Raw genomic sequence first — 11,593 nt, forward strand, 5'->3', positions numbered from 1 at the left:
GGTTTAAGTTTGATTTTGCATACCTTGCTTGTTTCTTTTGGCTTGTCCATTGCTAATTGACACTTTAACAGGTCGTTAAAGAAGATATGACATGAAGGTTAAGGAACACCAATATGAAGCCTCTGAGTCACTCATCATACTTAAGACTGCAAGTTTTGTGTCATATTTTTATGATGCAGATGAGAAGTTGCATGTTTTGGATGAATTGTCTATTTCTGATTTGAAGTCATTCATTCCCGAGCTTTGTTCCCAGGTACACTACGCAAATGTACCTATATTTGTTATAGGTTACTGCTGTCAATTTGTGAAACTCAAGTTCTTAACATCATCCTCCAGCCGGGTATATTTTCATGAGAAATCCGTGCGGTTCAGGCTTCTTGACCTCATATTCTTTCACTTTGACATGTAACTTGATAAGTGCAGAGTAGTATGTTCAAGTGAGAGAATCGGAGAGTTGCCCAATAGTTACTTTTGACTTTTATTTAAAAATAATTTTTTATATTTGATTCTACACCTCCATGGCTTGGAGGTTCTGTTTTCTGTATGTGGTGGAGATCAGAATATGTTGTTGTAACTACTTTGTAGGTGATTATTTTTTCCATAACGCATGATATGAATTTTCATGCCAGAAAGTAAATAAGGGAACTTGAGTAAATTTGTTTTCTCTATTAGGTTGGAAGTCTGTACTAAACATTTTTATAATTTCTTTATTTTTAGGTTGAAAGTAAATTTGGGTTTATTTTTTAATTTTTAATTTGTTTATTTTTTTTTAAATATTGAAATGATAGGGCACGATTACAAAATTGTGTCATCATGTATGGAAAAAGTGATATGACAACCTTGTCAGAGAAAAGGCACAAAAAGACCCTTATTTGTGCTCACCTCTCTGAGAACAAAAAGCTATATGATGTCCATTGATCAAGGGCAACGCCTTTAGAGGGCACAAATATAAATATAGTTGATGTACTGTTGCTATTGGTCTATGGGCACCATTGTTGGTACTCTGTGGCCTCAAAGGGCACAGATAATTTATTATGTGCAGTGCCCATATTTTTTGTAGTGACAGTGAACCTGAGGCCAACCAAACCCCCCTCTCTGACACTGGCAACGGCCGCCATGGACTTTGGGCTGCATTGGAACACCTTTCGGATTCGAGACCAAAGATCAAGATATTCTCGAATCCATTGTATTTGAAAATTCCTTCCACTGTTTGATGCTTGATTGATAGAATAACTTACTTGTAATCATTCAAATGGAACAGCGTACGCGATATAGACTTGACTATATATTTCTCCGGTAGCCAACAATATTGACTAGGCGGTCGGAGTGAATGAGTCAACTCGTTGGATAAGTATATATTTGGTGGACGACGTTGAAATATATTCACTTGTATTACTTTGATAAATCCTGGGTTAAACTGATTGAGAGAAAAACGATAGATTTAGCTACATTCATCTGCCTTGTTCATATTGCTATAATATGGCACTATCCTTCTCCATTAAGAATGCGACCACCACGACATACAGAACTTTCATAGAAGCTCTGCGAGCCCAAGTAACAGCCGGAGGATCCACATCACATGGGATACCGGTGCTGCGTCGGAGACAAGATGTGACGGATGACCAGCGCTTTGTTCTTGTTAATCTCACCAACTACGACAGTTATACAATAACTGTCGCAATCGATGTGGTGAACGCTTACGTGGTGGGTTATTGTGCCGGTACTCGTTCCTACTTTCTTCGAGATCCTGCAACTCATCCGCCTCCACTCCATGGATTATTCCCTGGCACCACGCGGACTATGCTGCCCTTCGCCGGGGACTACCTCGGGCTTGGCAGAGCTGCTGCCCAGGAGGGACTACAACAGAATACAAACCATAACCGGGCAGCAGGGTCACGTATACATGAGAACATACCTATGCGTGAGCGGATCCCGCTGGGGCCCGGAGAACTAGATAACGCCATCAGCCAGTTGCGCTACGCAGAATCTGCATCCTCCCAAGCCGCCGCGTTTATTGTGATTATTCAAATAGTCTCTGAAGCCGCAAGGTTCCGGTACATTCAGGGACAAGTCCGCGACCGCATACGTGACGGAACTTCCGCTGTGCCGGACCCTGCAATGCTCAGCCTCGAAAACAGTTGGTCTAATCTTTCCGAGCAGATCCAGATGGTACCGGCCAATCAATTACTCTTCATCAATAATGGGTCTGTTCAGATCCGAAAAGCCGACAATAGTATTGTCCTAGTAAAGAGTGTTGACTCAGACGCCGTTCGCGGTGTCGCGTTTCTGCTTTACTGCGGAGGCAACCCTCCTGCACCGAACAGTGAGAGTGCCCGGACGTCCAAGAAGAAGAGATAGACGGCTCACTGATCTATCATGTTATGGTGGACTTTTCTTTTTTAATTGAATGGATTTTTCTTGCTTTTAAGTTGGTCAGCTTGTGGTGACCGTTAGGAAAATATATTTTCATTTTCACAAATGAATAGAGTTACACTTTGGTGTATATACAAATTGTGTAGACTAAGTCATAACAACTTTCAAACTAAGAGGAATCATATCATAACAAACTAACAGTTTTCTTAACTTCTAAGTATTATCACTAGAAAATGAATTTACATTATTACCCTTAATATCCCCCCTCAAACGAAACTGGGGAACTCGAAGTTGAAGTTTGTCTCGTAGAAGCAGAAATCTGGACTTGGACAGAGACTTAGTACATATATCTGCCACTTGATCTTAGGTGCAGATGAAGTGAAGAGAGACTTGTTTGGCCAAGATGTGATATCCTGTCCCCAAAATTAGTATTTTATTTTATTATTGACGTATTTCGAAGATTTAATTGAAACTAGTTTGTTAATTCTCAAAATTTGAGAAAATCAAAGTGAGGGGTATCTTAGTCATTTCTAATTTTCTCAACCTTTTCAGTCAACTCTTGAGTTGGTTAGGTAGAGTTCGATTCCATAAGCATGTAGGCGTAAACGGATCTTAATTCCCAATCAGAACGGAGAAGTTAGAGTCGTTTGAAGTTGGTGGCATTTTGGTAATTTATCAAAATGCTATAATTGGAGTGAAACCTCCAGAAAATGGGGAGGGTTTTCTGAAAAAAAAAAGAAAAAAAAAAGGAGGGGGTCTGATTTTGACCCGTTTGGTGGGTGAATTGGACCCGTTAACCCGCAAACTTGACCCACTCATATCTTCTTCATCGAAACTCCGTTTTGGGTGATTTTGGTGTCCATGGAAAGAACTTGACGAGCCCTACATCTTTGTAGTGTTCTATTTTCCCTTTTCTTATGCATTTTTCCAGTTCAAAGCCACAAAGCCATGAGTTTTCTGGTGATTCCGGCAACTGTTTCCTTCGAGGGAGGTATGAAACTTCATCTACTCTTCATAATCTTCAAGTTGGTATGCTTGGTTTGTGTTTTTGTAGTTGTTTTAGTGTTATGTGTTTAGAACCCTAGAAACCCAGTTTTCCCCTGTGAAATTGGATGGTTTACGGCTTGATTTTGTCGTTGGCCTAGTTGTAAAAAGTGTTTCCCTTGTTGAGTTATAGCTACCTCGTAAATTTGAGCCCTTTTGGTTAAGTTTGAAATTTTGGGTTTTCTAAACCCTCCACATTGGTTACCATCACATGTGGTGGTTCGTGAGATTGCCCACAAGTGTTGTCTAACTACCAAAGACCTTGTAGTGACCCTGTGAACCTATGTCTAGCCTGCTTTCCCAAAATTCAATTGTTTGGTGTGGTGATCAAATTGGACCGCCACTTGTTTGGGTGATTGACGATAATCCGACCGTTGGATCGTCACCAAACCTCAATGCATTATAGAACATAATATTTAGTTAAAATTAGTATTAATGGAGGCTCTGTGAGGCTTTGCGGCTTATCTTGGTGAGTGACTTTAATATATGTGATATTGGTGATTACCTTGTTTTCGTAATTGTTATCCTGTGTGAATATGACTTGGTGTTATAAATATGTTTCCTATTGAATTGTTATTTTTTTATGCTTAGCCTTTGATTTAAGTTTATGAAATGAGATTTGATGTATATATATATATATATATATATATATATATATATTGAAATATGGTTTAATTTGTTTGATTGGCATGATGTGATGAAATGATGAGGGCTAGTGGTGGGCCGTTAACCCATTGTGATGGGGATTTGTTGCTTCGATGTTGTTTCATTTCCGCTTCGTTGATCCGTTCTAAATTTAGTATTTGTGTCTTATTTCCCTTGGTTGAGCCTTTGTAAATTAAGTAACTTGTGCTGGTCTTATTCCTTTGAGCTGTTGTACATTATGGTTGTTCGCCTTCCGCGATTCCGTTGAGAGATGGTCTCGAATCCCTTATACTTTACGATTCCATTGAGTGATGGTCTGGAATCGTATCAATTCGGATTTTGTTAAGAGATTGTCCGAAATTCCTCCTACTCCATGATTCTGTTGAGTGATGGTCCGGAATCATATCCACTTGGATTCTATTGAGTGATGGTCTGGAATCATATCCACTCGGATTCCGTTGAGTGATGGTTTGGAATCGGTCTTACTCCGTGATTCCGTTGAGTGATGGTTCGGGATCGTATCCACCTTGGGTTTCATTGAGTTTGGATTGAGATAGCTTCAAAGATGTAGGCTTCGGCCGAACTGCATTCCTCTAGCCTAGTTTTTAATGTACATATGAACAATGGTTTTTTTTAAGAATCTTGTGGTTTGAATTAGAAAAATTAGTGGATGTCAGGGTGACTCCTACGAAGTTTTCAATGACTTGATTATGATTCAATAAAGCATGATTCTATACTTGATGTTTATAGATTGTGATCGATGATCTATTTTAATTGAATATCACATGCTTATATTATTGTCACTCACCCAAGCCTTGTAGCTTATCTGAGTGCCTGATTTGCCAGTGTACCAATCCCATAACGTAGGCATTGACTTTATATGTGACAGGTCTGGGTAGATTACGTGAAACCGCTTGATATTTTGGTTCCGTTGAGTGGTCTGGAACCCGATATTGTTGGATTCCGTTAAGTGGTCCGGCCTTGCTCTTGTTCATTTTCGTAAGGTTATCTTAGAATCCTAAATTTGAGTGGATGGAAATTACCCACAATAGATATTGTGAATATAAATTAGAATTACCATGTTTATTACTTATAATCCAAGTGGGGAATTATATAGAGTTCCTTGGTTAAATTCGTGAAATGTTTTGTTATCGCATTGTTTGAATAGCGTAATTAAATGCTAAGATTGTGCATCTTTGATTCACGAATTGATTAATTGATGGGATTGTGGAATGACATTGGATATGAGTGTTGTTATTATGATTATTTTAGTTGATTAATGTTTCTAGAGAATAATATTGTGCATTGTTAATTCTTTATTTTGTTACACGCTATGAATTGTGATTTTATGTGGGAAACGTGATGATTTATGTGATGGAGGAAGTGGAAATGTTATTCGTCATGTGGGATTATTATGTTGGATATCATTGTTATTGTTATGATTAGAGTTGTTGATAAATATGGCGAGAGAATATGATTGTGCTTCGTCGTTTGTTCTTTGACATATTGCATGATATGCATTGTGGTAGTTTGTTGGGACATAACGACTTATGTGATGAATGTTCGAGTGTAGTGAAGTAATGAACTATGAATGGCTTGATCCCTATTTAGGGTACGTAGACAGTCTAACGAGGATGTTAGATGCAGCCATAAAGTCTACGAAGAATTATTACGCAGTTGGATCTTAAGTTATGTTTTGCCTTTTTCCAGAGGCGAGGTATGTTAGAGACAGGTATTTGGTGACGCCATGTGTCGACCCTGGACGTATGTCGGGATTGGGGTGTGACACAAGACCTTTTCCCAAATGTAATGATAGTCAATCTCCACATGTTTCATCCGAGCGTGAAAGATAGGATTCTTGGCAAGAGATATAGCAGAGACATTGTCACACCAAAGTTAAGGAGAACAAGGTAGACAATAGCCTATATCAACAAGCAGTTTACAAATCCAAGTGATTTCAGAGGTTGTGTTTGCAAGGGATCGATATTCGGCCTCTGTTGAAGATCAACTACAGTTGGTTCCTTTTTAGCACTCCAACTGATTATAGAATTGCCCAGAAAGATGCAATAACCCCTAGTAATTGCCTATCCAAAGCATAACCGGCCCAATCAGCATCTGAGAAAGCCTTGATATAGGGAGGGGAGGAACATTTAGAAAACCAGAGGCCAAGATGAATGGTTCCTTTGAGATACCTAAGTATTCTCTTAACAACTTGTAGACGAGAGACTTTGGGAGTGTGCATGAACTGACACACAAGATTGACAGCAAAACTGAGATCTGGGCGTGTCCAAGTTAGGTATTGAAGAGCACCAACCAAAGATCGATATTCAGAAGCATTCTCAAGAAGAGGAGAATCATGATCAAGATTTGAGGTGCTAAGTGATGTGTTGCAAGGTTTGGCTCCAACCATTTTGGCTTTAGTTAACAGATCTGAAATGTATTTAGTCTGAGATAGGAAAATTCCAGAAGAATACCTCTTAACCTCTACACCAAGAAAATAGTGCAAAGCTGTAAGATCTTTAATATGAAACAGTGTACTGAGCTGTTTGATCATAGTTTGACAAGCTGCAGAGGAAGGATTAGTGACTAGAATATCATCCACATAAACAAGAATAAAAGCCAAGGAATGATTATTTTTCACAAGAGAGAGTGATCACTCTGAGAGCCAACAAATCCAAGAGAAAGAAGTGCATCATGTAACTTATCATACTAGGCTCGGGGAACTTGTTTCAGGCCATATAATGATTTATGGAGCTGACATATATGAGTTGGCTTGGTAAAGTCTTCAAAGCCAGGAGGTTGCTGCATAAAAACAGATTCAGAGAGAGTGTCATGCAAGAATGCATTGCTGACATCGAGTTGGTTAAAAAACCAATCAAATTAAGTAGCCATGGTGAGTAAGATTTTGATTGGCATATGTTTAGCCATATTGCTAAATGTTTCAGTGTAATCGAGACCTTTCTGTTGGTGAAAGCCTTTGGCAACTAGCCAAGCCTTGTATCGATCTATCGAACCATCAAGTTTTCGTTTGATTTGGAAAATCCATTTGCAGCCTACTATGTTCTGAGAATAGTGCTGTGGGACAAGGGACCATGTTCCAGTATTAAGGAGAGCATTAAACTCCTCCTGCATTGCATGGCGCCAATGTGGGTGTTTGGAGGCTTGGAGATAGGTTGTAGGAATGTAATCCGGTGACAAATGAGAGGGGATAGGATGTTTAGTTGCAGTGAGAGCTTTAGGCTTGTAGATACCGGACTTAGATCGGGTTTGCATAGGATGAATGTTAAGTAGTGGTGGGAAAAGATCACTAGGTAAAGAACCTGAGGAAGATATTAGTGATGAAGTGGGATTAGATCGAGGCATAGATTGAGAGGAGGGTAAGGATGCAGTATATAGGATAGGTGGTGAAGATATGTTAGGAATGAAGGTAAAGGTTAAGGTGGATGGTATGGAAGGAGATGAGATGGGAGAATAAGGTTGTGACGTAGAAGAGTGATGGTAAGGTTGATGAAATGGAAAAGTGCACTCATCAAAAAGCACATGCTGAGAGATATAAATTCTCTCTGTGATAGGATCAAGACATTTGTACCCCTTATGGTTGAGACTGTAGCCCAAGGAAACACAAGATTTATTTTTGGGATCCAATTTGGATAAGGTATAAGGCTTCAACCATAGGAAACAAAGGCATCCAAAGACTTTCAGTGTGTTATAAGTAGGCACTTTGTTGAAGAGAGACTCCCATGGTGAACATCGAGAAAGAGTAGGCAACTTGTTGATAAGATAGATAACAGTTGCAAATGCTTCAACCCAATATCGGTGAGGAACTTTAGATTCTGCCAAAAGAGTCCGTGCAGTTTCCATAAGATGTTTGTGTTTACGTTCTGCACACCCATTTTGTTCTGGGGTGTGTGGATAAGATAGTTGATGTTGGATACCATGCTTTGCCAAGAAATTAGAAAAGAAAGTGCTCATGAATTCACGACCAGAATCAGATCGTAAAGCAATAATCTTTGTGCACATAACATTTTTAACCAAAGATTTATATTGCATGAAGATTGAGAGTACACCAGACTTATATCTCAGAGGATAAAACCAACAATATCTGGTAAAATCATCCACAAATATGACTTAATACCTGAAACCATCATGAGACACTACAGGAGAGGGACCCCAAACATCTATATGGATGAGTTCTAATGGTTTCCTTGTGGTAAAGGTAATGGATGCAAAGGGTAGTCTAGAACATTTTCTTAATGCACAATCTGAGCAAAAGGATTTATTTGCATTCTATACAACTGAGATGCAAGACTGAGAAGCTAGTTTATTTATAATCTTGACTGAAGGGTGACCCAATTGACTGTGCCAAAGATTCCTTGAAGTTTTTGTAGTAGTAGTGAGTGCTTGCTATTTGTCATTAGTTCGAGAAGAGTGCTGAAATGGATAGAAACCATGTTGGATAGGACCTTTAAAATGCATCCTCCCTGAAGAAAGATCCTTCATAGTGAAGTGAGAGGGATAAAGATGCATGGAACATTAATTATCAATTAGGAATTGATTTGCAAAGAGTAGATTTTGTTTTAAATCAGGCACATATAACACATGCTTGAGTGCAAAATTGCTATGTGAAGTAGTAATAGTAGAAGAGCCAGAATGAGTGATAGGCAAACCCTTGCCATCACCAATGTACACTTGTTCAGGGCCTGTGTAAGAATCAGGATTCTGGAGATTGGCATAATTGTTGGTTATGTGAGATGTAGCACCGGAGTCAACAATCCATATAGGAGACGAAGCAGAGGCACTAGCAACCAAGGCCGATTGAGATGACTTGCCATTGTAGTGAGGATCCATGCTATGAAGACAATCGCAAGCTTTATGGTCAAGTTGACGACATATTTGACAAGAGAGTTTTCTATTGGATGAAAACTTAGACCGAGCTCCACGATTGTAACGTTGATTGTTACCTCGATTGAAATTATTGAATCACTGATTATTATTTTGCCTGAAGTTTCTACGATTGTTATTGTTGCTGCGAGTGAAATTTTGATCCATTCCACGACTTGAAGTGTTGAAGGAAGATGTATTCTGAGCAACATATCCTTGAGAGGTGGTGTGAACAAGCAAAGGAAGAACACCAATGGAGGTGTTGTAAGCCTAAAATGATGACACCGGTGCACTCTGCTTGTGATTATTCAGTTGGATTTCTTTGCTAAGAAGCAAACCATGTAACTCATCAATTGTTGTGGAACCAAGGGGAAACTGAATGGCATCCACAAAGGAATCAAATTATGGAGGTAAGCCGTGAATAATCATAAAAATTAATTCAGAGTCTTCAACCGGAGCACCAACACTGGCTAGAGCATCAGCAATTTCCTCAGTGCGTTGAAGGTATAGAGCAGTAGTGAGATCGCCTTTGGTGAGACTGCGAAGGCGAGATTGGAGTTCGTGGATGTGAGAGTGTGAGGCGACGGCAAGACGCGACCCCAATTTGGCCCATAGTTATCAAGTTGAGGAAACTCTAACAGTGCAGGAATTAGGGATTCAGAGAGTTGAGTTGATCCAGATGAGAATGTTTTGATCATTCTCAAACCAAGCAACATACTCCGGATTTTGACTGCGATTTCCTGAATAATCAGTAAGAAATGAGGTAGCGCCAGCAAAGAGCCATCAATCAATCCTGTGAGATTATACCGACAAAAAATTGGAGCAAAGAGAGCACTCCATGTTAGGTAATTGGTAGTGGTGAGCTTAATTGGAACCATCAAGCCGATGTTCTGAATTGTAATTGAAGCAGAATTCGAAGAATTAGGATTTGAGGATGCAGTCAAAGGAAGAATCTGAGAATCCGATGCCGAGGAAGGAAAGACAGAGGTCGCCATGGTCGGAAAGGGAGAGAGGAAAAGAACGTAGAGACGATCAATCTGCAAGAAAGCATAAAGAAAAGCTCGTAGAGAGAAGTGGGAAAATTGGGGATCGAAGAGAGAAGTCGTGAGACGTCGATGGGTGATACCATATTAGGAAAATATATTTTCATTTTCACAAATGCATAAAGTTACACTTTGGTATATATACAAATTGTGTAGACTAAGTCATAACAACTTTCTAACTAAGAGGAATAGTTTTCTTAACCTTTAAGTATAATCCCTAGAAGATGAATTTACATTATTGCCCTTAATAGTGACAAAAACCTACTAGAACATAAAGTCCTAATTATGCTAGGAAGCTAACTAATAATAAAATATATTAGAACATAAAGTCCTAATTATGCTAAGAGAATCTGCCAAATACTTGTCCATCCACGTTTTAGCCTCAAATATCCTCCAAAACTAGCTCATGATAGCTTGTTTTGAAGATCAGGACGTTCTGAACATATCTCCAGAAGGCCACGAACCCATCCGAGGTCATTTTAGGCTCCAAAAACGCAATTCAAGCCCAAAACGTCACTATTCCAACACTGCGCATCACTCCTTTATTTTATTATCAGAAAATCACTGCTAGGTAGACAAATTCCAAATTTTGACACGATCACGCCAAGTAACTCACAAATGTCCTTCAACTAGAATTACTCCAAAATTCGTCCATTTGATTATGTTTTGCTCCATATGAAGTTGAAAGTCCTATATTGAAAATACAATTCAAAGTATCAAAATTTTTTCAAAATAATAACCAAAATATACTAAGAATATGGTTAAATATATAATATAAAATCTACTCATCATATCCCATCTATAATAATACGCTAATACAGACAAAGATGTCTCATTTCGTTGCAATTTCAATTAGGATTTTTTTCTTTCTTGGATTTTATACGAAAACTACCCTAAAAAAGGATTGATCGAAAATAATTGATGAGTTTGGAACAAAAAAATAATTGATAAGTTGGTGGACAAAATATTCTCGTTGATACCTTTAAAAAAATGTTATCAAATCAATTTTGTTTTTCTTAATTATCACCCTTGGATCCATTTGAATTTGAAATCCAACAGCCCATAATACGTTAGTTAAGAAGTTAGTTGGATCACAAGAGGGCCCAATGACAGAAGATCTTATCAAATCACTCTCCACCTTGTGTGTATATTACACGTGCAAGACACACAAAAACAATTGAAAACATGGATAACATCAACCTTGCGTCATGTGCTTCTTGGGTAGCTACTTGGGCTAGATCTACCTCGATAACTACTTACCTGGGCTTTGGGGGTTTCACCACCTACCTAGGTTCTTGTCCACTGGTGGAGCTGGGTTTTGAAGAAAATTGTTCCTTTGCCCAAGCATTTGGACACCGGTGGAGTTGGTCTAATTCTCATATTTAATATTTTGATATGAGGGAATCCCTCTTTGTAACCATCTATGGTGCATTTCCTAATCCTCTTATCCAATTATACGTGATACTTTTCTTTATAATTTGGTTTTCAATTGCACAACTTGGAAATCTCTCACTCCAAATGTTACTACCAGTCCATAATTTTGTTGTAATTTATTTTTTGAAATTGTAAAATGACAAAAAAGCTCTTGATGGGCTAAATGGAATCCT

The 11,593-nt window shown here is 38.7% G+C and overlaps 1 protein-coding gene across 1 annotated transcript; it reads left to right on the forward strand.

Annotated features, from left to right (window-relative positions):
- The first annotated feature begins 1,479 nt into the window (after positions 1-1,479).
- Positions 1,480-2,358, forward strand: LOC137710043 (ribosome-inactivating protein bryodin II-like). Its single transcript, XM_068449003.1, has one exon. It carries the CDS (start codon positions 1,480-1,482, stop codon positions 2,356-2,358), a length of 879 nt encoding a protein of 292 aa, XP_068305104.1.
- Positions 2,359-11,593: the final 9,235 nt, after the last annotated feature.

Source organism: Pyrus communis, chromosome 12, assembly GCF_963583255.1.
Source record: "Pyrus communis chromosome 12, drPyrComm1.1, whole genome shotgun sequence".
Lineage (NCBI taxonomy): Eukaryota > Viridiplantae > Streptophyta > Magnoliopsida > Rosales > Rosaceae > Pyrus > Pyrus communis.